The 25,257-nt window shown below is 43.2% G+C and overlaps 1 protein-coding gene across 4 annotated transcripts in view; it reads right to left on the minus strand.

The window, feature by feature from the left end:
* Ankrd6 (ankyrin repeat domain 6) overlaps window positions 1-25,257 on the minus strand; it is a 183,757-nt gene that overhangs the window by 17,696 nt on the left and 140,804 nt on the right. For 2 of the 4 annotated variants that reach the window (XM_074078201.1, XM_074078181.1), the window contains exons 1-4: window positions 13,204-13,302; window positions 10,648-10,983; window positions 6,641-6,739; window positions 4,511-4,609 (exon numbers count right to left, since the gene is read on the minus strand). In XM_074078201.1, the coding sequence (XP_073934302.1) occupies window positions 4,511-4,609; window positions 6,641-6,739; window positions 10,648-10,938 (489 nt within the window). In that variant the 5' untranslated portion in view covers window positions 10,939-10,983; window positions 13,204-13,302. Of the gene's footprint in view, window positions 1-4,510; window positions 4,610-6,640; window positions 6,740-10,647; window positions 10,984-13,203; window positions 13,303-25,257 lie in introns of those variants that run through there. The other 2 variants (XM_074078188.1, XM_074078196.1) reach the window with 1 other exon arrangement.

Genomic DNA, 25,257 nt, shown 5'->3' on the forward strand with positions numbered 1-25,257 from the left:
CTTACCAGGACAAGGGAGAGTGAGCCCTGTCTTCTGAGGCCGTGAAGGATCAATTCAGGGCCCCGTGGAAGGCATTTTCTGAACGATGAAATGCTGTACACTAGCTCAGCTCAGCATCCCTCTTGGACAGGACATGGGCAGAAGCTGTGACTACAGTGAGTTCTCAGTGCTAGCATAAAGAAAGCCACACAGAGCACTTCCTGGAAGTACAGGCTGACAGTAACTGACTTAACCTATACGCCTTTATCAAATTATCCATTCTTGGACTTGTCCTGAAACATCAAAAATTGACCTGTGATTAGGCATCCCATGTAACAGGAACTACAGCTGCATCTGTGGCTTGCCACATAGAGAAAAATCCTCTTGCTTTCTTTACGCTGTACCTTCAACATGCCACCTCACAATGACAACCAAGGATCAGGAACCCATTTTTGGTTCTATGGGAATAGGTTGTGCAAGGTGGCTGGTAACCCTAGAAAAGTAACACAGAAAGCAGGCAGTGTAATGGGAAACTTGGACTCAGAAGGTCAAATCTACAAGTCCAGGGTTTGTCCTGTTGGACTCAAGAGCTGGGCCAGGCCTGCAGTGATATAGGCACACAGCTATCACACTGACTGCTTCTTGCATTTTCCTCCCCTCGCTTACTTCCTCGGATCTCACAGCACTGCCTGCCGAAACTCCAGGATATTAGATTCTTGACTTTATGAAAAGAGGAATGAGGAATAAACATATCACTGAAAATTGAATCACCAGTGCCCTTACTGCCCCTCTCATCATAACCTTAGCTGTAGCCGGCCTGTTGGATCTTTTCTTTGCTTCCTGCAGGAATGTAGGATTGGAAGACTATAGCCTGAGGACTCGGTAAGCTCATTGGTTCTCAACTCTGGGCTGGACATGACAATCATGGGAGGGGGCGGTTCCAGACCTCCCAATGCACAGCTGCAGCTCTCCTGGGGACCCTGATTTACTTGGTCTAGCAGGTCCCAGTTTTAGCATTGAAAGTCTCACATTCTGGGAAACTTCCCAGTCAACAGCAAACTGGGATAGTCACTCACCCTAGGCTGAGTCATCAAGCCTGGCTTGGATTTTTTTTTTTCCCCTTATTTATTTGGTTTAAAATTCCCCAGGAAAGTCCAGAAAGGGAACCACTGCTAGCTTAGTTCTTAGCAATGAAGGATCTACCCACATTTTATCTACTCCCACTTGTCTCCAAGTTGATGGCTTTGAGACCATAGCTAAATATGCACTGAATAAATGAGTGAAATAAAAGAAATACGATGGTTCTACAAATGTAACACATCAGAATTTACTTCATCAGGAAGAAAATATCAAATATGTAGAAATAATTTGGATCAAGAAAAGTAAATCCCTTCTGTTTGGATAAAAAACTTGTTGTGTATCATTGATAGACTATTATGCAGCACAAAAATAAAAGGATTGAACGCGTCATCCATGGAAGAATCTCAACACGTGATGTTATGTGAAAGAAGCCAGCACAAAAGGTTGCATAGGACATGATTCCATTTGTATGGCATTTTCAAAAAGGCAAACAGATCTGTGATTGCCAGGGGCTAGGAGGAGGTCACTGAAGGATTCTCAACAAAGGGAACAAAGGAACATGGGTGACAGGAACATTCTATTGTCTTGTGGTAGTGATTATAGGACTGTATACATTTGTCAAAAGTCATAAAACAATACGCTTTCATACCTAAAAAAAAAGTACTTTATACATGTAAATTCTGCGTCAAAACCTGACATTTAAAAATGTGACCTACACTGGCAGAGTGGCTCCAGTGGTAGAGTGCCTGCCTAGCATGTGCACGATCCTGAGTTCAAACACCAAGACCACCAGTAAAACAACAACAACAAAAAACAAATACAATAAAAATGTAACCTACAATAGATAGGTGTAATAGGTTATTCTTTTTGCCACCTTAAGCAATGGGTACTCATTTCCCACACAGGGGCTGCTATATTTGCTAAATAAGAAGGAGGATCTTTCTAGAAGCTTTCCAAGAGGCTGGCTGTATAAAAAGTCTTCTGGGATGGCACAAGTCACCTTACCAGTGCTTCTAAATCTTAGTCACTGTCTAAAGAGAGAACTTCTGGCTTTCCATAATGCTCTTGGGGCCCTCCTTAGGATAGGAGGCAGTGTGTTGGAATAGGTAGACCCAGACTAGCTGATGGCCTAAATGTGTCACAAGCGATACCTATGTCATACACTGGCTCCCAGCTCAAACTTACTTATCCATGAACTGGGATGTCCAGGAATGGGTGTAAAAAGAAAATGTGATTATTTATCAATCCATGTTCAGACCACGCACCACCTCAAAAAACTAGTAAGCCACCAGCCTGCCAAGCGGTGAGGCCAGCATCACTGGTGATGTTGCCAGGCACAGCCTGATTCTTTCCTTCAAGCTTTTGACTCATATGGGAACCATGAGAAACATTTGACCAGTCAATGGAAGTACAGAGCTGTGTGCAGTGCCAAGGGAAAGCCGCAGGCAGCCTTGTGAACCATCTAGGAGGGAGGCTGAGGCCTGGGTTGGAGAGCAAAGGCAAGGAAGGGCAGGAGTGCAGGAAAGAGAGACAGGAACCACTCTGACAGTGCAGAGGATGCATGCTGGGGAAGGTAATGGAAAGGAGGAGGCCCAGAGCTTCACCGGAAGGTTTCTGAGTTGAAGAGCAGGATAGAGGCACTAGATTCGAGCTACTCAAATGGCTTTGAGGCTTCTAAAATAATCCAGAAGTCTTAAAATGAGTGTGGAAGGAGAGGGACAAATAGGAGATATGAGGAAAATGTCCTAAGATGTGAAGAGTGGTAGGAGAGGGAGATAGATGAAAACAAGGGAAATGCATGAGGAGGGACGGTTATTCTGTTCCTGTGTCCATGAGGACAGGGGTGGCTTGCTGTACCACACTCTAATCAGGCAATGGAACAGCAGTTAGGGCCAGATTTCAAAGGTCAAAGCCACTGATGCAGGCTTGTCATTCCTCATGAAGATGACATTCACCGAGATGTTTCCAGCTTTCATTTTTATGTCCTGCAGCAGGTACGGCCCAGAGAAGTCACAACTATGGAGAAGTCCATTTCTGATAGGTTGGTTAATATTATTAGAGCTCACTCTTGATATTGGTGTTCAATATCTTGCATAGAGATGTATGTCTTACACTAGAGATATTCAGTTTCAGATCTTGCTGTGCTGTGAAGCTGTACATATACTGTGTGTGTATGTTTTAGGAAGGGTACTTAATGCTGCCCATGGTACCCAGACTGCTGTCACCCAAACCCCACTCTAGCACAGCAACTTCAATACTCCACTACCACCCATGGCTACCATCCAATGACTCCAGATGTGCATTGTGGTAAGTCCTCGACTCCTAACACTTTAACACTTGCCACAGACCCAGCCTGGCCTTCTAAAGACAGAAAAGACAACATGCCCTTTTAGAACCCCTTCTCACCACGACTGCCAAACCCCAGGAATATGGATAATGCTTTTTTTTATTTTTAAAAGAAAATATGCCTCTTCTTCCAACTGTGAAGGAAATAATCAGTTCAGCTTGGGAACTTTGGCAAGGGCAAAAAGCAAAAACAAAAACAAAAATCAGTCCTCAATTTCCTTACATAACCACTGTTCATATACTGATGACATCCTTCCAGGTTTATATATGAATTTACATTGGGCACTGAGACATGTCTGTATGATTTTGAACCCCTCTGTCATGCTCTTTTGCAATGCAAGGGCATTAACTTCAAAACTATGGTGTTAATTATATTAATCATATTCATTATAATGATGAATAAAAATTTTAAATCCCTCTCCCCACATTTTTTATATTTTAATTAATGTTGTCATAAACATCCTTGAGAGTAATTTTTACCAGTCTATTTTATTGCCTTTTGTTTTTTAGAAGGGAATCCTAGGAGTGTAGCTACAGGGTACAAATATAGAACTTTTTTAGGGGAATGTACTAGAGATCAAACTGGGGCACTCATGCAGACTATGCAGATGTTCTACCACTGAGCTACATCCTATCCTCAGTCTGAAAGAACCATTTTTAAGGTTACTGTTTTGCCAAGTTGCCTCCCAAGGGTGGCTGTTCCCATCATGCCTCCCCAGTAGTATCTGAGTGAACACTCTTGCTACTGTTGGACATTAGTATTTTAAGGTTCTTCACTGGTATTTTTCATGCCAACTCTCTGTTGCTATACTTGTACAATAGTGTCAAGTGATGAGAACATAATCTGATGTAGGTTCCCAGCAGCAGTCAGGGGGCTTCTCCCATCAGGAGGGTTTCAGCACTGTTGGTGGGCATGGTCCTGGCCAGACATGGATCTACTTCTGTCTTTCTCTTCAAATGACCCTTGTGGATGGGACTGGCCCTGGAGGGTCTACGTTCCCCTCTGAGCAATCTCTGCTCACTGAGAGGAGACTCTTGCAGGGAAGAAGACCCACAGTCATCCCTCACCTGGGAATGAGGAGTTCTAGCACCTGCCGGGCCTCACCTTGTTCCTGGCAAGCACGTTGGCTCCTGCTTTAATGAGCAGCTTAGCTGACTGGCTGAAACCATGCCAGGAGGCTTCATGCAGGGCTGTATTCCCGTCCTAAGGAACACAGAGGGAGAAGTCGCGTTACCCAAGGCCTAATTCTTGTCATTATGGTCAACATGGCATGATGATTTTGTTTTGTTTTTTGGTGGCACTGGGGCTTACACTTGCTAGGCAAGCGCTCCACCATTTGAGCCACACTCCCAGCCTTTTTTGCTTTAGTTATTTTTAGAATATAGAATAGGGTCTTGTACTTTTGCCTGGGCTAGCCTGGACCATATCCTCTTATTTATGCCTCTAGCATAGTTGGGATGACAGGTGTACACCATCATGCCCAGCATTTTTTATTGGTTGAGATGAGATCTTGCCAACTTTTTGCTAGGGCTGACCTCGAACCATGATTCTCCTTATCTCTACATCCCAAGTCACTGAGGTTACAGGCCTGAGCCACCGTGTTCAGTTAGGATAGATTTTTATAGTATACATAGGGCCTTCCTCAACTGGGGTTTCTCATCTGAACCACAGAACAAATACAAAAGTGATTGGAGTGGTCAGTGTCTCCGTTCTGCCAGAAATACATAAGAGCCAGCCTAGACGTGTAGAGACACAAAGGCATGACGGCTCAGGTCTCTCTGGGAAGCCCCTGTTGAGAAAGGCCTTAGAACCCTACAGTGTCTGTCTAATGGCAAGGCACATTATTGAGAGGCCATTTTCCATTACTTCCCATCTCCACTGCCCCTCGGAGTCCACTCTTCCTGACACCAGAGAGAATGCTGCAAAGATGGGGAAAGAAGAGTTCAACTTCTTAAGTTCCAGGGGCCTGATTGGTAGGTTCCTGATTTTTTCCCCAAAATTTAATGTCCTGCAGCTTATTCTAAACACTTTAGGACCCTAAACAAATGGGCAGGTACCAAGGAAACAGTGATGTGTAAACAAGATAAACAACTGTCCTCAAGTGGCTATAAGATGAAAACCGTCTAATAAACATGGCTTATACATGTTTGACTCATATTTTTATGAAAAAGTAAGAAATAGTACAAAGTGCAGTGAAGCAAGGGGGGTAGGGTTGGGAGGGCAGGTGTTACAGGGATGGAAAGCATGGAGGGACAGGTTCCAGGCCAGGGTGCTCAGCAGGACCAGTGCAGACACATTCTCTATGTTCAGACTATGGCTTCGACTTCCACTCAGACACACTTGTGCCTCTAGAAACATGTGGAAATGTGTACCAAAGAGACAACACCTAATTCAACTGACACCCACAAGACGAAGTCTAGGGCCCAAAGGCCAGGGATGTGAGGCCAGGCTAGGGGGCCAACTATATAAGCAGAAGCAAGAGGAGAGAAGGGAAGTGACAGGGAGGGGTCTTCCAGATGCTGTGAAGGAGTGGCCTCTTGATTTGGGCGTCCACTCAGGTGTGCTCAGGTATGAGCCTCACAAGCAGCGAGTCTTACAATTTGTGTGCTTTTCTGCGCACAAAATGAAAAGTTGTTAGATGAAAAGCAGCAAACACCGAATTACACTTAATTGCAAAATCCCACACTTTTCTGCATGTATTCTATACTTAAATGAAATGTTTTTAGGGGGAAAAAAGTAAGCAGAGGCAAAATCACACGTAATTGCAAAATTCCTTATTTTAAGATTATTTGACAATTTAAAAACATTGGGTTAACATATGCCATTAGGATTCCTTAAAGAAAGAACTGATTTGGCTTCTTTTTTTTTCTTCCAATAGTTTAAAGAAATTAAGTTGCTTCCTTATCCAAAAAGCAAAAGTAAACAGAATGTCTGAGATCATAGCCCCACCCACTCTGGGCCTCTGCAGGCCATGATATCTACATTTTTTTCCCTTTACCACTTGGGTTCATTTGGTTGTCACTGGTGCCACAGAATGGAAGGACAGAGTTTAAAATAGATACAACTGGCTGGGGCTCTTTTAGGAGGAGCTGTGGGCTGATCTGTGTTGAATCACAGTGGTAAGATAGGAATAACATGCTGAGTACTCAAAAGTGGCCAAAGAGCACTCCTCCAGCCCCCACAAACCCCTGCAACTGTCGCCTGGGGATTGAGAGCTGACAGGCCCTGCTTCACCTTATCTTGTCTGTCCAGAGCACAACCCTCTTGGATGAGCGCCGTGATGATCTCAGTGTTCCCCACCACCGTGGCCCGATGCAAGGCGGTCTGGTCCCCCTGCAAAGTTACACAGAAGCAGAAATCAGCTTTCCCCAACACCCCACAAATTCCTCCACTCAGACACCAGGGAATCTCCTATCCCCACACAGAGCAGACTGGTTACTTGCAAAAGGGTTTGGTCACCACAGGCAAGGCAAGCTATGTGGTCCTGTTAGTAGAGAGTGCATACTGACAGAGCAATTTTGTTCACAAACTCCAGGACATCTTAGGTCTATAGCAAGAATCAAACTCACTGGCCTCAGATCAAGCTCAGAATGAGGATCAGGCCTCCTCCTATTACCCAGAGGGATGTGGCAGTAACATGTATGAAGAACCGGGCTGTGTGTGCTATGCAGTTGAACCTGTATGTGATGCCAGCAGTCTTTACTTCCCACAACAGTCCTGGTTCATCGGGGAATCAATCACTCTCCAGCTGAGTCAGTTAGTCGCACTCATGCTTTGATGCCAGGTGTATATTTTGTTCACTGATTTGGACTTGCCAAGAGCAACACAGGGGTTTGCTGTGCTTCATCTGAGGACTCAGAGACTGCAGCCTATTCCTGCATATGTCTAAGAAGCTTCTTTGGTTATTTTCTGACAATATCCTCACTGATTTATGCTGTTCTAACCCTTTTCTTTGTGATCAGATTCATGGGATTGCTGAATCAATTTCTCCTTCAGGCACCAAAGGGAACTTGAAGCTTTCCCCTAATTACAGAGGGGAGAAGGGCTAACACTCCCAGGGGTAAGAAGGTCACGACTACAATGACAGTGTTTGAGTCTTTAAGAGCATATTTTATCTGACACATACTCAGGGAGTCAAGTCGAGGCAAAGCAAGTCCAGCATGTGGTCAGGCTTGGAAATGGAGAAATTTCTGATGGAGAGGAATGAGCACAGAGCCAGGGGATGAGACCTCACTTGTGTATAGCCTTGGGAGAGAACTGTCACCTCCCTGGGCCCCAGGATCTTCACCTAATGATCCCCAAGGTCCCTCCCTTCCTTTTTTGGACTCTATGATTCAGTTGTTAAGATTTATATACATGAATTTTCCTGACAGAGCATGGCAAGACAAAGAACACACTTTGGGGCACCCCTGGCCCTTAGCCCAAGAGACAAGAGAGACTATTAGAAGACAGATAACAATTTTTTTTAAAAAGGGATGCACCACTAAGTATAAGTAGTCTTAATGAAATGCTGATTCCCTGGGAATTATAACAAACAACAATGCACATTAAAGGCATTTAAAAAACAAGCTCTGGAGATGGATGGTGGTGATGGTTGCACAAAAATTAGGAATGTACTTATTGCCACTGAAGTATACTTCAAAATGGTTATGGTGACAAATTTTATGCTACATACGCATTTTATCACAATAAAAAATCCAGTCAATCCTAGTCAAAACTCAAACCTGCTTTCTTTAAATTAAAAAAGTCTCCATCCAGGGCTGGAGGCATGGCTCAAGTGGTAGAGCGCCCGCCCAGCAAGTGCAAGTTCAACCCCCCAGTACTACCAAAAAAACAGTCTTCCTTTAAAAATCCACAGGGGAAGTGAATTTATTTTTTTCCTTATACTTTTTAATATTTCCCAACTTTTTATATTTAACATATATAACTTTGAGCATTAGGAAAAGCTACTAGTTAATAAAGTCTAAGCCATAAGACTACACCACAAATGGACCATCCCCATCTCAGAATCCTTTTTGATAGGTTATTGGTAGGTTTAAGGGACTTCCAGAGTAATGGGGTCAGGACATTCAGCCCCATTACCATGATGGCCATCACCACCCTCTCCCTGGCTTCCTAAGCCTTTTCCCCACTATAAATCAGGTTGAGACTAGGTTTCTTCTTGTCCATTTTCTCAGACCCTGATTAAAAAGGACCCACTTGTTCTGTGTGCCATGCGGTCAAAAGGAAAATGTGACGCTGGACCAGAGGATGCTATTGTTACTCATCTCCAACATCCGTGGAATTATTTTCAGATAAGGGTGCTTGATGGCCAAATAAGTCATCAGAGGAGATATTGCCCAAGTCTTACCTTCCCATTTCCCTATTAGACTGATAATGAATTTTCCCCAAATAAGGCTCAAGTGTGACATATTATTACTAACCTGCTAAGAATGATGATGCTCTGTTTCAACAAGAACTGTGAGATTTCAGGGGAGGACTGAATCAGCCAGATTTCCAATTGTTGGAGGCCTTTTTCATAATTCCACAAATAGTAGGCATCTAGCTAGCACTCCTTGGGCAGATCAGAACCACAATTTACAGGACAAAACCTATCATTCTTTTCTGTGCTCTGCTTGAAGTGTCAGCAACAAATCCCAAGCCTGCAAATCATGTCAGCCATACTTGTGGGACAGAAGCTCATGTGACAGGCATTCCCTGCCAGGACTTGGTCTAACATTTCACCATGTTCAATAACCTACTCACTAAATCATGCGTTGATGCAGCTGTGGGGCCATCCCAGCACCATTATGTGTGCTTGCATGCATCATTAACTTAGTGTATTTGCTCCCTTACAAACAACTTTCCTTTGTGAAACTCTAGTTCAATGAAAGCAGCTAAACCTAACCATTGAGAGTTTCCAGATGGATTATCAAGACTCAAGGACATCTAACTACCTGTGTAAAGCTGCAGGAAGAACCCAAATTGTTGCAAACCAGTTGGCATAGGTGTCCCCTCTGAGGAAACCTGACAACTCCATTCATTGTGGAGACTGGTCAGTTGCGTTCATTACCTATCTCCAGTACGCAAGTCCCCTTCCAACTTACTCCTGTCAGACAGAGACATGCTCAGAGCCTGGCTCCTGGCTTCCCAATCACAGAGGCACCACTGTGCAGGCCACACTCAGTTGTACTCCTCTGTAAATGGCTGGACAATTAGCTTTGCTTATACTGGCGGGATGTTTCTAGCGAACTAGGCAATATACTTTCTCTTAAAAACCAGCCACTCTTAAGTTGCCAAAACACGAATGAAAGACTCTGAGAGAGACAAAACTCATAAACAAAGAGCTGCCCCAGCTTGTCACTTTGGAATGACTTTCCCTTAATTCAACACAAACAGCCCAACACCCTGAAACCCTCAGTGAAACAAGATCAGTTACCTACAAATCAACTCTTGGCGCCTACAAAATTTAAAAGTGCTGTAAAACACACACACACACACACCATACACAAGATGTGATCGACATACTAAAGGACCAAAGCAATAACTCTGTCATAATCCTTATTTCTATATGATCTAAGTATCTACTCAGTGAGAATTTACTGATCCCCTACTATGCACCAAGTGTTACGACATCTAATTCTCAAATTCTTTTGATAAGCTTTGCTTAGGATAACTAGCTAATTCCAGCTAGCCTGGCTGGACCAGAATTCAAATAGTCAAGGCTCTTTTGTATCCAGGCCTAGCTTATTCCAACCTGTGAAGCCAATTAACCTTAAAATGGGGCTCAAAGACCAGGGGCCTCTGAGAGGCTGGGGCCTCAATATGCACTCTAAGTGTTTAGCATAGAGCAGGAACACTGTAGACCTATTTGTTGAATAATTAACAGCAAAGAAGGAAAGGGAAAATGCCAGAAGTAGCAGAGCCAGCAACCTTGCAGTCCAGCACTTTGATTTGGAACATACTGACCTGTTTGCAGGACATGAACTGCCAGCTCTCAGTCTTTCTGAGACATGGTTTCTCACTTAAGAGCTTTGGAACTTCTGAGGTCTAAAGTTTTGTTTTGCAATACTTTTATTTCCCTCTCCTATGTGGTAAGACCAGCAAGTATTCCAAAGCCAAGCTTGCAAAGAAACCCCAGTCATGCAAGAGTGGAGTGAGCCCCTCTTTGGGGGAACTACTCTGCCCGGGGGCCAAAGCAGACATGTTGCCAGCTACCCAGAAGTTCAACACAGGTAAGGTGTACAAAGCAGGGTGCTGACCTCTTTTCTCTCTGATCTTCTAGGGCTCTTCCTAGTCTTTCTTCTCTGGTTTCTCTTATTTTTTTCTTCCATCATGCCTTTTACTGCGGCCACAGGGTCCTGGTCTATTTCTGAGGTGGGGGTCATGTGATTGCTCATTGACCAACCAGAGACAGTGTTAGCGCTCCACTGGGAGTTGACAGGACCGGCAGCAAGCGAGACCGAATTTGCTCCTGGAGTTGCATATTCTAAAGAACTGTTTTCCATGAGTAGACATTCGTAATAATCCCACTCTAGGCCACTGGAGGTCATTCTTCAACTAATTCTCAGTCCTTACCATGCCATAAAGCTCAGTATCTGTAGAATATGAAGTTTGTAGTAAATTCTTCATAACATTAACACTCTCTATTTCTACCCACCATCCAAAACAGCTAACTTCTACACTGATTTTTTTCCAATGCGTAATTGCTCAGCTTCTTTTTGGCAGTACTGAGGCTTAAACTCAGGGTTGCGTGCTTGCTAAGCAGGTGCTCTACAACCTGGGTCACTCTCCCAGTACTGGGGCTTGAGCTCAGAGCCATGTGCTTGCTAGGCAGGTGCTCTACCACCTGAGCCACTCTCCCAGCCCATCTCCCAGCTTCTTTAAAGAGCATAAAGAGATTCCTTCCTTGAGTTCTTGCATGTATTTCAAGGTTGACCATCAACAGGTGTGGTAAATGCACAGAAGTCAGCCAAGGACTGTAGACTGATGACTGCATTACCTCAGAACTAGTGAAAGTCAGTTACACTTTCCCCATTTCCAGCTGTTTTTTAGTTTGTTATTGTGTTAAGTTCTGTTGTAGTCTTTTTTAAGTTATGTGGGAGAAGCAAGGTATGCATCATTTGTCTAAGGCAAGGCAAAGATGTAAGAAAACAATTCCAATAAATGAAAGAGGGTCTTATTATCTAGAAGCAGAGCAGGCTTTCCTTCTGCCCATGCATCTTACCTTGGCCACTTTGTGACGACTCTTGCCTGTTTTGCTTCCTACTTTGCCCAAGAGAAAGAGGAGCAGTCGTAGAAAATTAGCATGGGTTTTGCCTCATGAGAATACAGTTATTCTCAGAGCTGAGTATCCAAGCAGGGGGTTGGGTTCGGATGGTTTAGCATGTTTGTCATTGTGGCCTTGCCACAGTGGCAAACCAGGGCTTTAATTATGCAAAGAGAAAACTGGAGGATCTTAACATGTTTGTACGGGGAACACAAGGCCCCAGCTTTCCTGTAGTCAGCCTCTCCTCTCTGTTGCTATATTTTCCTCCTGTCATCTAAGGAGATGATATGGGTGGGGAGTATTATGTTGGTTATAGTGTGCAAAAATAAAGTATTATGACCCAAGGTAAAAATCATCAGCCTAAAGCTAAATCAGCATCTTTTGAAAATAACATCCTGGATGACCTAACCAGCTCCAGATATAACCAGAGATTTATGAGAGACGCTAGGTGGCCCTCTGCCCACACATTAAACAATGCCATACTTAGGAAAGTCTCTGCAAACGTGGTCCTTCACACTTATAAATGTGCTTGCCAAGTTTTAGGACAGTGCACAGAGATGCAAGGAAAACTCAAAGAACTATGGTAAACCATATCTTGGCATAGCTGAGGGCCTGAAATCTGAATAACACACTCCAGCCAGAGTTATCAAAGGTGGACTAAAAGAGGTTATGTATAATAAGGGCAAACTTTTCAAGATGTTGTGTTGCTCACACAAGTTCTTATTTCTTAGAACTGTATCACAACCAAGAGTTGAAATAATTTCTGAAAATAACCTCCAATCCCATTATCATTGGACTTTTTCCTAATATCTCACTGGGGGACAATTTATACAGTTTCTTCTTAGAGCACTCACCTTCTCCAAAGATCCAACAGGACAACCCTTGTACTATGTAACCCCACCCCAGCCACAGCTCACAGACTCAGGAATGGACAGTTGACACTAGAGGAGCCAAGCCAAGTCCTGTCTAAATAATCTGAGTGGACAGACTCAGACTGGGGTGATAGTAGCTGTCTCAATAATAACACAGTGCCAGAAGAAGAAACTCCTCCTAGAGACCTTCTTTTCCTTGGAATCTGTGATATCTATGTCCTTTATCCCTCCTTCACCCCCTTGAATGGGTCCTTTCCAAGTAAATGTACACTGACCAAGAGAAATCAAGGTGAAAAAGGAATAAATAATGTTTTTAAGTCCTATCTTTTTCTCCAGTGGTAAAGTTGGCCAACAACCTACACTTCCAATAGGCCTTGCCCACAGTCACTGGTGTTTGTATTCCTTTGTACTGAGACAGGCCACAGAAAAATTCCCTTGGAGGCTTGCCACTTGAACCATGGCAGGAGAACCATCCACATTCCCAAATTCCAACTTGCTATGGGAATGGGTCTCAGAACAGGGCTTTCCTAGAAAGTCCTTCCTACCACAGGAACCAGAACACAGCGAAAAAAGCACTGGGAGAGCATCTACTACATCCCACCTCAGAACTATGGGCTTCTAGGCAGACAAGCTCCCCTGCCAAGCCCTCCCCTGGTAGAAAAATGGCTTCTACTCACATCGTCCTGCACATCGAGGTCGCAGCCAGCCTTCAGCAAGATCTGGACCACAGAAAGATGGCCCTTATTGGCAGCAAGATGCAAGGGCGTCCGGCCATGCTGTTAATGGAAAGCAAACAGTGATTTCAGAGCATAACAACAAAACCATCTCATTAGGGCAGGTGGGACTAGAGCAAGGAAGGATTGCATAACAGCTTTTAAGGAGAACACTCACCTGCCCCTCAGCCTTGGCAGGAGATTCTTATGAATTTATCCAGAATTCAAGTTGTCTCTGTCAACTTTGGCTATCGGTTTTATAATCAGTGAACAAAATATGTTCAAAATGTGAAGATACCCTTTACTGTAAAATTTCTACTCTTCACTCCTAAGCAGTAAATTAACAAGTAGCAAAATAGGGGGCCTCCTGTCTTCTCATTTTCCCACTGGTGATAGTACTATGGGTGAAGAAGCACCATGATGAATCTGACCAGGGCAAGGAGTAGCAGGATACCAAATTCCAAGCTAATCAGCCCTGGAAAACTCCCTTTAGCAACCTTAAAATTAAAAACCACAATTACACAGATGAGGAAATGTTCTCTCTCCTTTTCAAATCACATTTTAAAATTATAAAATAGCACAGTCATTTAAAAATATAAAAATTTTAAATTCACATGCCCACCAACCATTTTAAGAAAGCATCAGAGAAACCACTGATGTTCCTGTTAAGGCCCCCCACATCTCACACCTCTCTCCCTCCCCAGAGGCACCACCTCCCACTGCTTCAGCATTCATCTTTCCATGGCCTTCCATGATGTCATGGTTACCTGTCTGTAGCAAGAGATAATCTATAAGCATTGCTTTGCTTGTTTCAAACTTTATAGCAAAGGTATTAAACTATACACTATAACCTGGCACTTTTATTATCTGACATGTATTTTTAATTTTTTTTTTTGGCAGTATGGGGTTTTGAACTCAGGGCCTTGTGCTTGCTAGACAGGTGCTCTACTATTTAATCCTTGCTCCAAGTCCTTTTTTTTTTTTTTTTTGCTTTATTTTTGGAATAGCATCATGCATACCCCTCACCCAAGGTGGACTGGCCTGGATGGCAATCCTCCTATTTATGCTTCCTTTGTAGACAGGATGACGGGCACATACCACTGCACCCAGCTATTAACTGAGATGGGGGTCTCAATAATATTTTGCTAGGGCCAGCCTGGAACCTCTATCCTACCAGCCTCTGTAGCTGGATTACAGACATGAAACATCACACCTGGCCTTGAGGTTGTTTATCATATTGTTATGTGCAGTTTCAGTTCATGATCTATTCTACTGCAAGCACCTGGCTGCTTCCTGCCATTTGCAGATCACATCTGTGTGATGATCTCCTCATGCACCTGAGTGGGCTTCTCAGCCCTGTGACTGTGTCACAGAGAAGACCATTCTATCAACTGCTCAAAGCCTATAGGCTTCGAGTAACACACTGAGGGTGACACCCAGAAGAAATAACACTCTGTAGTGTTAATTAACTTCTGCCCAGAGAACTGATCTTGCCAAACTCCAACTTCTCCAAGCTCTAAAGGAGGTATTCTGTTCCCCTTGCTCTCTTCTTTAAGGTTCAGTGTAAGTAAAGGTTCAAGCATCATTTAACCAGGTCCCACCCACAAGAAAATGCATCCCTGAGGAATAAGGGTATCATTGGGCCTTTCATCCTGTTTGGCATTTCAATAAAAACCCAAAGCCTTTATTGACATTCTAGCAGAATGAACCTGTTTATGATCTCTGTAAAGTAGCAATTTGACATGGGTAACTAGCCACAGAGGAAAACAGAGATAATAGTAAAGAATCTTAATTTCTAAGCCATCAATGCAATCAAAGCAGTAGAATGAGTATGGAAAGAAAGAGGTCAGAGCTCATTTTAAAATTAGAATTCTTAATTAAGAACAAAGCTACTCCCGAGAAAGTGGGCTATAAAAAGCCTCCATAAAAAAGGCAAGGTCTCAGATGAGAGGAAGGAATGACCTTTCTCGGCTGGTGACTGTGCTTGGCCACATGCTACTTAGCCTTGATTCTTTAAAGAAATGTCCATAGCTGATCAGATGGAGCAAAATGACTGGGTTTCACTCACTGGGCCTTGTCTCAGGCCCACCTGTCATCACACGTCCTTGTCAAGGATCTCACACCTTGACATTGAATGAGTGGTCTTCACAGTTTTCTAAGGCATTCTGAATCACAGGAGAGTTCATCACAGGTGTGAGGAAGGTGACAGCATGGTCAGACACAGGTGCCTTCCAGTACCAAAAAACATGGACCAAACTTGAGTACTGGTGGCTCACACCTATAATCTTAGCTACTTGGAGGCTGAGATTAGGAAGATAGAGGTTCTAGGGCAGCGGAGGCAAATAATTCACTAGAGCCCATCTCCAAAATAACCAGAGCAAAGTGGGCTGGAGGTGCGGCTCAAGTGGTAGAGTACCTGCTTTACAAGCTCAAAGCCCTGAGTTCAAACCCTAGTTCCACTAAACATAGGCCAGGACAGGAAGAGGTTGCATAGAGAGAGGCTGACTATAGACAGGGGATCCTAGGGAACATTGTGGTAGCATTCACCTGGTGGGGAAGTTGAAGCCAAAGGAGGAAAACAGGTTTGTCACGTACATAGAAGTAATTAGAAGGCAGAAAAGGAAACACTTGTTGTGGTCTGCTATGGAATGAGCTAACATCCAATGAATATTTGCACCCCCCCCGCCCCGCCACCATGCTAAAGCCCTAATGCCCAGTGTAATGGTATTTGGAGATGAGGCCTTAGGTCATAGTGATGAGCCCTCATAATGGGATTAGTGCCCTTATAAGAAAAGATATGAGAGAGGTTGCTGCCTATCTTCCCACTAGGTAAATACATTGTAAGAAGGCAGCCATGTTCAATCCAGAAAGCAAGGACCTCACTGGGCCCTGGGTGCCAGTACCTTGATCTTGGCTCTTGATCTAGAATAGCGAGAAACTAATGTCTGCAGTTTAAACACCCAGTCTATGGTCTCTTGTTAGGGAACCAGATTGGACTACGATGGGCTCAAATCAGATCACATCTGGGAGGATACTTTTGAAATGACAAATAAAAAACAAGGTGGGCCTGGACTGGAGACTCTGACCTAATCCAAAGTCAACCAAGAGTCCCCACTGTGGAGAAATGAAAGGCCAAAGGTATTGGGATGGGATGCACCTACTGCAAATGCTAGCTCTGACTAGTAACACCTGTGTGATTTTGTGCACCATAATTTCCTAAGCCAGCCATGGAGCACATACAAACTGATCCTTCCAGACATCTTTGAATGAATTTGACAAGACAATAACACTGTTGTCATTTCCATGTTCCTAGAACTGGCCAGGGAAAGAAATGGGGACAGGAAAAAAAAAGACTGTACTACTAATAATAAGATGAAGAAGTTTTAGTTTGTTTTGGTTTTTTGGCAGTACTGAGGTTTGAACTCAGGGCCTCACACTTGGTAGGCAGGTGTTCTACCACTTGAGCCATGCTCCCAGCCCTTTTTCTTTCTCTCTCTCTCTCTTTTTTTTTTCCATGAAAGTATAAAAGTGGTATTTTATTATCATAGACCTCTTTTGTAAGTTTAAATTTATTTCTACTTATCAGAAAGTCAATGGGAGCCAAGGGTGCTTTGATGAGGAAAAGAGAACATAGAACAATGCAATTATGTGTGTTTGCCATTACAGTTTTTAATAGCATTTTAAAACAAGAATTCCAAATCAAGCATTTCTAAAGCTCTTGAAATACCTCACTGGCATATAAAATTTTAATGAACACAATCTGGAAACCACAGATATCCCAGCCCTTTTTGCTTTGGTTATTTTTTGAGTAGTGTCTTGTGTTTATGCCCAGGCCAGCCTTCTCCTATTTATGCCTCTCACATAGCTCGGATGACAGGTGCATGTCACCATGCTTGGCTCTTTTCAATTGAGATGGGTTCTTGTGGATTTTTTACCTGGGGTTGGCCTCAAACCCCAAAGTAGAAGAAACTTTTGAAGCATCAGTTTGTACTGGATTCTACTCCAGCCATCCTCAAGGATAAGTTCAGCTCAACTCACCCCAGGCTCTGGTGGCTCAGGGAGACCAATGCCAACAAAGGCCAAAAGCATGGAATAGCAGTGACTAACGTTTACTGTATGATCAGCACTATATTAATATCTTACATGTGTTAGTTCATTCAGTCCTCCCGATTACCCCCATAAGGTGATTAACAATAGTGTTAATACAGATGAGGAAACTGAGGCACAGGGAGACTGTCACTTCTTCTAGAAGTATAGACTCATCCCTTAGGGCACCTGACTCTTACCCACCCACCCACATGCCAACCTGGTGGTGCGGGGAAGTGGAGAGAGCAATGTCTTGCTCTTAGGATGCTCCCAAGTTCTTGAGTGTTGTGCCCCTGGCCAAACACTGACCTCTGGGATTTCTTAGAAATCACCTGCTTTCCTTAGAACCTCAAGGATGAGCACAAGTTTTCTGTTTTCTGTGTACACCTAAATGTTCTAGGAAGGCTGATCTGCCTACCTGTCTACACTGATGTGTAAGCCCCTTCAGAGTCTCCGATGTACTAACTCTTGGTGATAGGGCCCAGGTGTTGTCATTTTGTACAACTTCCCCAGGTGACTCTAATGTGTCAGAATGAGAGGAGGAGGGGACGAGATAAACAGTCCCCAGAGCAGCTCTCAGGCTAAACCTGCCAGACTGAGCCTGCCCAAGCAAGACCCATTCTTCTGGAAAACATTCTTCACGATACTTCTCCCCAGCTGTCAGTGCAAAACACCCCAAGTACTGCATTGCCACAACTCACAGCTCCCCACATCTTCAAAGGTTGTATATACCAAATAATGACATTACTAAAACCTTGGGAGAAAAAAATCATCTCTAATTCCACAACACAACTCAACTATTACCCTTTTGAACCCATCTTTCTCAGAACATCTCTTCTACTGGTACTTTTGCAGAAATACATTCCATGTCACATAAAATCCTGCCTTTTGTTTGTTTGTTTGCAGGGGTGTGGGGTGGCAATACTGGGATTTGAACTCAACGTCTTGCACTTGCTAGGCAGGTGTTAAAAAAGGGCTGAGCCATGCCCTCAGCCTTTTTCGCTTTAGTTATCGTTCAAATAGGGTCTCACATTTTTGCCCAGGCCGGCAAGTTACGCTTCCTGTGTAGCTGGGATGACAGGCACACACTACCACACATAGCTTTTTATTACTTGACATAGGGGTCTCACAAACTCCAGGACTGGCCTTGAACCGTGATCCAACTTCAATCTTTCCTGATCTCTGCTTCCAATGTAGTGAGGATTACAGGCATGAACCACTGTACCTGGCTACGATCTTGCTTTGCACACAAATATTACACCTTATAACTGGTTCTTAAACATTATTAGGCAGCAGAATCCCCTTGGGGGCTTGTTAAAGCAGACTGCTGGGTCCCCTTTCCAGAGTTTCTGATTCAGTAAGTCTGGGATGGAATCTAGGAATTTGCATTTCTAACAAGTTCTTGAGCGGTAGATAATGGCAGTCTGGGACCACATTTTGAGAGTCAAGGACTTAACCCACTGGTTTTCAACCCTACACACATTAGCATTATCTATCTATCTATCTATCTATATGTATATATATATATATATATATTTTTTTTTTTTTTTTTTTTTGGTGAAACTGGAGTTTGAACTCATGGCTTCATGCTTTGCAAAGCAGGTGCTCTACTGCTTGAGTTCACAACTCCAGTTCATTTTGTTCTGGTTATTTTCGAGATGGGGGGGTCTCATGAACTATTTCCCCAGGTTGGTCTCAAACTGCAATCCTTCTGATCTCGGCCTCTGAAGTAGCTAAGATTACAGGTGTAAGCCACCAAGCCACTGGCATCTATAATCTTTAAAAAAACAAAAATGAAGCCCATCCCTAAACTTCAATCAATCTAAGTGAGGTCCTGAGTGGCTGTTTTTAAAGTTCCAGGAGACCCAAGGTGCAGCTAGAGGTTAGGAACCTTGGCTTCTTACTGGTGCCAGTTCCTGGTCCTGGCATCCGAGGGGCCATCCGAGGCCAGCAGGGTGAGAAGAGGCATCATCCAACCAGGGAGAGGCAGAGGCTCAGGGCTGGTTCACTTCCAGAGAGCCAAACAGCAAACAGGGCCTTGAGATGTTGCCAAGCAACAACCACAGAAAAGTGGCCCCACTGTCAACAATTGTGGGGCACTGGCCTGGAATGATGCTTTGTTCAGGCAGGTTGAGCCCTGTGGGACTGACTCCAGCAGAACTGTTGCATGGGAACATCAGAGCGACTCCCGTTCCAGCAGGCGACCCATAAATTACGCTACCAGGTGCTCGTGAAGGGTGCGCAGAACAACGCAGTCCCTGCTACTTGTTTTGAAGAGGCCAACCCTTAGTCAGGGATGGTGGGAAGACTGTGTCAGGGAACATTCCAGGAGGAGGATTTCTGTTAAAACAGTAATCTCCCACCAGTGAGGGTGGTAAGGGAGCCCAGAGAAAGAAACCAGCTTAAAACAAACCTTGAAAGAAGTGGAGGTGTTTTCCCAGCATGTGCTCAGATATGAGGCTGGCCCTCCTCACTGGACACTCTCCAGATAGACCAAGACATTTACAATAGACAGGGCTGCTCAGGAGACACCATGCCCCATGGAGGGGGACCAGTGCTCATTTGAGACCCACAGCCCACAGAAACAGGCCAGGGAACAATGCCACACTGCCCCTCCACACCAACATGGGCCAGGTCACTGCTCTTCCTGCCTGCTTAGGTATCTCAGATCCTACTACTGAAGGGCAGAACATTCAGACAGACATTACTGGCCCCACCATGGCCAGGTCTAACAGAGTGTACTGGAAGAGTGAGGAGCAAGGGTGCTGGCTAACACTCAGCCATTCCCATGACACATCTCCCTACAATGATATTCCTATGACCAGAGTCACAGAGACTTGGGCCAGAAGCTAAAGGAATAAAAGGGCAGAGAGACTCAGGAGGAAGGAGGTGGGGGAGGTTAAATAAAGTGATTGATATTCATCAGCTGGAAGAAAAACAACTTGAGCGTCTTAACTGGGAATGTTACAAGGAGGGCAGGTTGGTAGCTGTGATCCAAATGAAGGAAGATGGTGTAATGGGAGGAATTTAGGTTCGTGTAATAGTTTCATAATGACAAAACTTCCTTTCTTCAGGAGATCATGAGAAATGTGATTGATCTTTTCTGAAGTTAAGTGATGTTTGTATACATTACCTGTAGTATTAAGGAAAGAGTGTGGTGGGAGGTAAGTTGTAAGGCTAGACAATTAAGAGTGGTACATATTTTAGAAACATAATATTCAGATGGAAAAATGTCTCTGAGAGTTTAATTTGGATGAGGATAGTAAGGCTAACAGAGATTAAGTGAGTTTTCCAGATCTCAAATTTTATTTGGAGTAGAACTATCACTGAAACCCTGGCCACATGGCCCTTCGTTTGGGTTTCAATGGCAGAAGAGCCCATTTTCCGAAGGGCCCCATGGGCCTTCTTATCAGATAGTATCCCTGAAAGCTTCAGCCACCTGGTATGATGTAGACTTGGGTCAGAAAACTTTAAAGTCCTTCTCAAGCTTACAATTCAATGAAGATAAAGTTATGAAGAAATTGCCATAAATTGAAGGAAAGGTGGAAAATAAAACTTTACATTTAAAATCAACTCAGTCTAAAAACATTCCAGAGCTTTCTTTCCTTATTGGAAATGTGTTTTGTCTACTTGGATGGGTAACACATGACATCTTAACCAGACTACGGGTGACAAGCAGCAAGAAGAGAGTAAATTCCTTGGTTGATAAAACCCAGCATCCGTGACAATCTCAGATCAAAAGAACAGGCTAACAGACAAAATGTGATGAAGGCAGATTGTAATTACTACACTGGGGATCCATATCCAGTCACATAAGGACAGGGGGACTGGATAGTCCTATAAAATAATAATCAAGTATGTTGGAAAGGTGATTTTTTTTTGTTTTAAAAATGTCTGATTATCTTTTTTTAATTATTATTCATTTACTCACATGTGCATACATTGTTTGGGTCATTTCTCCCTCCTGTCCCTGTCCTGGAAAGTTTGATTTTTAAATGTATATTTTTAGAATCACTTATTCCTAACAATTAGATTTCATTAGAAAGAGAATTCCTCTTGAAATGATCCAGTAACTACCAGGCTGGGGCTTGCTTCTAGAAAAGTCCACCAATAAGAAAGATTAAAGTATTCCAGCTCCTACAGTTCACATCTCTAAGTGATAAGGCATCAGCTAATGTCCCTCACACGTAGCTACCTAGACTATAGTTTCAGTGGGCTGACATTTTGACAGAACAAAGCATGGTGGTTCAATGCATGATGAACTATGGCTGGGAGATAAGGACTGTCTTCTCCAGAAAGTAAAAATTATTACCTTTATAGCAACTGCTAATATGTATTTTTATTCCTTTGATTCATTGATATAATGAACTATGGAACCACCCTTGCATTTCTGCAACAAACCCACCTGGTCACATTGTATTCTTCCTCTGATAGTTGCTGTATCCTATTAGCTAAGGATAAGAATTTTTGTATTTGTATTCATAAATAAGATTGGTATATAATTCTTGAACTTGCACACATTTATATTTACCTAGTTTCAGTACTGAAGTTGTACAGATTTCATAAAACAAATTTAGCTTTCCATTTTGTTTTATGATTTAAACAGTTTAATAAGAGCTAAATGATTTTTTTTGTATGTGTGTTAAGATATAGAACAAGGGTGTGAAACTATTTGGCCCTACTGCTTTCTCAAAAGTTGTACCTTGCAGGGCACAGTAGCTCAGGCAGTTGGGAAGCAGAGATCCAGAAGATCAGATTTGAGGCCAGTCCAGGCAAAAAGTTAGGAAGACATCCCCCATCTTAATCAATAAGCCAGGCATGGTGGTACATGCCTGTGATCCCAGCTACATAGGAGACCATGAGGATTGTGATCCGAGGCCAGTCCAGAGTAGAAATGTGAGACCCTACCTAAAAAATAACTAAAGCAAAAAAGGGGTGGGAGTGTGGCTCAAGTGGTAATGGGTACCTTCATACCAAGCTCAAGGCCCTGAGTTCAAACCTCACCAATGAGGAGGGGAGTTGTATCTTTAGTCACGTTTCCAAACTTTTGTACGGTAATTAGACTAAATTCTCTGCTTCTTCTTGAGTCAATTTTTTGAAATTTTTTATTGTGGTGAGATATAATAAAATAAAACTTACCAACTTAAGCATTTTTTGTGTGTGTGGTACTAGGTAGGGATTGAACTCAGGGCCTCATGCTTCATCTTAACCATTTTAAATGTAAAATTCAGTGACATTAAGTGTATTCATAATGTACAACCATGACAACCATTCACCTCTATAATTTTTTGATTAAATTCCTTTTTATGCTGGGCACCAGTGACTTGCGCCTATACTCCTAGCTACTTGAAAAGCTGAGATTGGGAAGACAGCAGTTCAAAGCCATCCCAGGCAAAAAGTTTGCAAGACCTCATCTCCAAAATAACCAGAGCAAAATGGACTGGAGGTGCAGATCAAGTGGTAAAGTGCCTGCTTTGCAAATGCATAGCCCTGAGTTTAAGCCCCAGAGGGCATTTGAAAAGGACTAGTCAGCTTTTGTACCTTCTGAGTTAGAACCATGACATACTCACACATTTTTTAATTTTTCTCAAGTCAAAGTTTTCGGTTGACCAACAACCTGTAAGCATCTGCTTTTCCTACCATCCACGTCCTGGGGGCTGGAAGCTTAAAGGAAATGGCTACAAACCAAACATGCTGGCAAACAAGAATTCTGACACACACCTTTTGTAAGTCCTAATGCTAACACAACCCATGAACTGAAATGGTAAGACCCTAACTGAAAGTGGGGCCTTTATAGTACAGTGGGTCTTGCATCCTTGTCAACCTGGGACAGTCTGCTTTGTACATGCTGTGTCAGAGCATTTATTAATAGAAACCTGTTAATATAACAAATGCCTGAGAAAAATCAGCTTATATCCATGAGAGACCGACTCCAGGACCCTGTGAAGATACCAAAACCCACAAATGCTGAAGTCTCATATGTCCTGTATACCATACATCATCTCTAGATTACTTTTTATACCTAATACAATGTAAATGCTATGGAAATAGTTGTTATACTGTTTTATCTAGGGAATAAAGACAAATAGAATTTCTTTTGAATACTGGAACTGTCTTGAGGGTAAGTCTTCCATGATGGGGTTAACATCCTTATAAGAAGGGAAGAGGGAGTAGAGCCCTCTTGCTCTCCACTCTGTTCTCTGCCAGGTCAGGACACAAAGAGAAAGCATCCATCTATAAACCAAAAAGAGCTCTCTCCAGGAACTAAATCTGCTGGAAAACAAATGTCTGCATTTAAGCCACACAGTATGTGGTATTTTGCTATAGCAGCCTGGGCTAAGGCACCTGTTGATATGTAGATTACACTGATTGTTGTTGAACAAGCCTTGCAAACTTGGAATAAATTTCACTTGATCATGGTATATCATTCTTTTTCTACATTGCTCAATTCAATGGAAACAGCTAAAAGCAGACCCGGCATGGCTGCTGCCCACGCAGCCATGTTCCCTAAGTCACTGATTTAGAACAACCTAAACATACATCAGCCAACTCCCACTGGAAATAGGCCTGCTGAGAAAGAATCTTCAGTATCTAAACAATTTTCTGCTGAATTTGCTTTCTGAAACCTAAGTCTTACAGCTTAAGAGAAAGAGAAACTCTGAGGAGGGACTCAGGATTCACAAAGGGACCACCTGCACTGGCTCTGAGCAGAGGTCTAAGAGGTAGCTCAGCCAGCAGCTTCTAAAGCTCCTTTCCTCTTTAGGTTTTCAGTTTATTGCACCCTAGAATGTGGATTGGGAGAATGATGATTTGGAAGTCTTACAACGTGCTGATTATTGAGCTGAAAACCAGTAACCTTCCAATGCATTTTGTCCAGGAGAGAAAGGTCTAAAGGGAAGATTTTCAAATGTTGATTGACACCCAGCTGTTTCACGACATTATATAATGTCTAGAGCACTTAGGACCTACTAACCTGTATGACCTTAAGGAGTTTAGACCCACAACATACAGTAGACCTTTGGTATCCATGGGTATATGGTTCCAAGGAGACCACTGTGGAAGAGGAGATACCACAAATGCTTAGGATGCACAGAGTTCAGTACTACACTGTGAGTGCTTGATTTATTTTTCCATAGCCCTAAACCTCTGCTAAAGACATGCTCCTTTCAACAAATGACAAATTTTCACTCTGTCACTTCCATTAAACACATTAACATTTACCTTGCTTTTAGGGCTCCATTGCTTTTTGGGAGGCAGATTTTCACAAGATTAAGGGTAAGGAAACACTCAGCAGATCACAGAAAGATTTGAACACAACTGACGATTTAACAGACTGAGAGCTTCCCTGAATTCACCAAGCTGTGCAATGCATGAGTGGGAATTTAAATTTTTTGTTTTAGAAATTTCTTTTGATTTTTTAAATTTATTTTTTGACCAAGCATTGATAAATGTAAAAGGCAGGCTATCATACATGGTTTAGAAGAGTTTTACTGGTACTTAATCTGGGTTATAAGATACTCAGCTGTGTAGTAAGCTGCAGAGGCAACAGAGTTCCGACAGTGAGACAGGTAGCTCCTTAATGGAACACCCAGGCACAGGCTGGGAAGGAGATACAGGGCAAACAGGGCCACTCCTCCCCACTGAGCACCACTGTCACCAATGGGGGCCCTCTGCAGAGGGCAGGAAGACACAGAAGGAAGGCCCTGCAGAGTAAGGCAACATTCCCAGAAATTCCCCAAGGCAGGGAGGGGGCAGGAGAGAGCAGCTAGGAGACTCCAGCCACATTCTGCCTCCAGCCTCAACAACTTCTGAGATTCTGGAGTTCTTTTTAAGGTCTAGCCCTGAAGTTCCATAGCTGTGTGTCCTCATGGCCCCAGGCATGGTTCATGTCAGGATACTCCACCATCACCAGTTCTCACAATGTCCCTCTCA

Source organism: Castor canadensis, chromosome 1, assembly GCF_047511655.1.
Source record: "Castor canadensis chromosome 1, mCasCan1.hap1v2, whole genome shotgun sequence".
Lineage (NCBI taxonomy): Eukaryota > Metazoa > Chordata > Mammalia > Rodentia > Castoridae > Castor > Castor canadensis.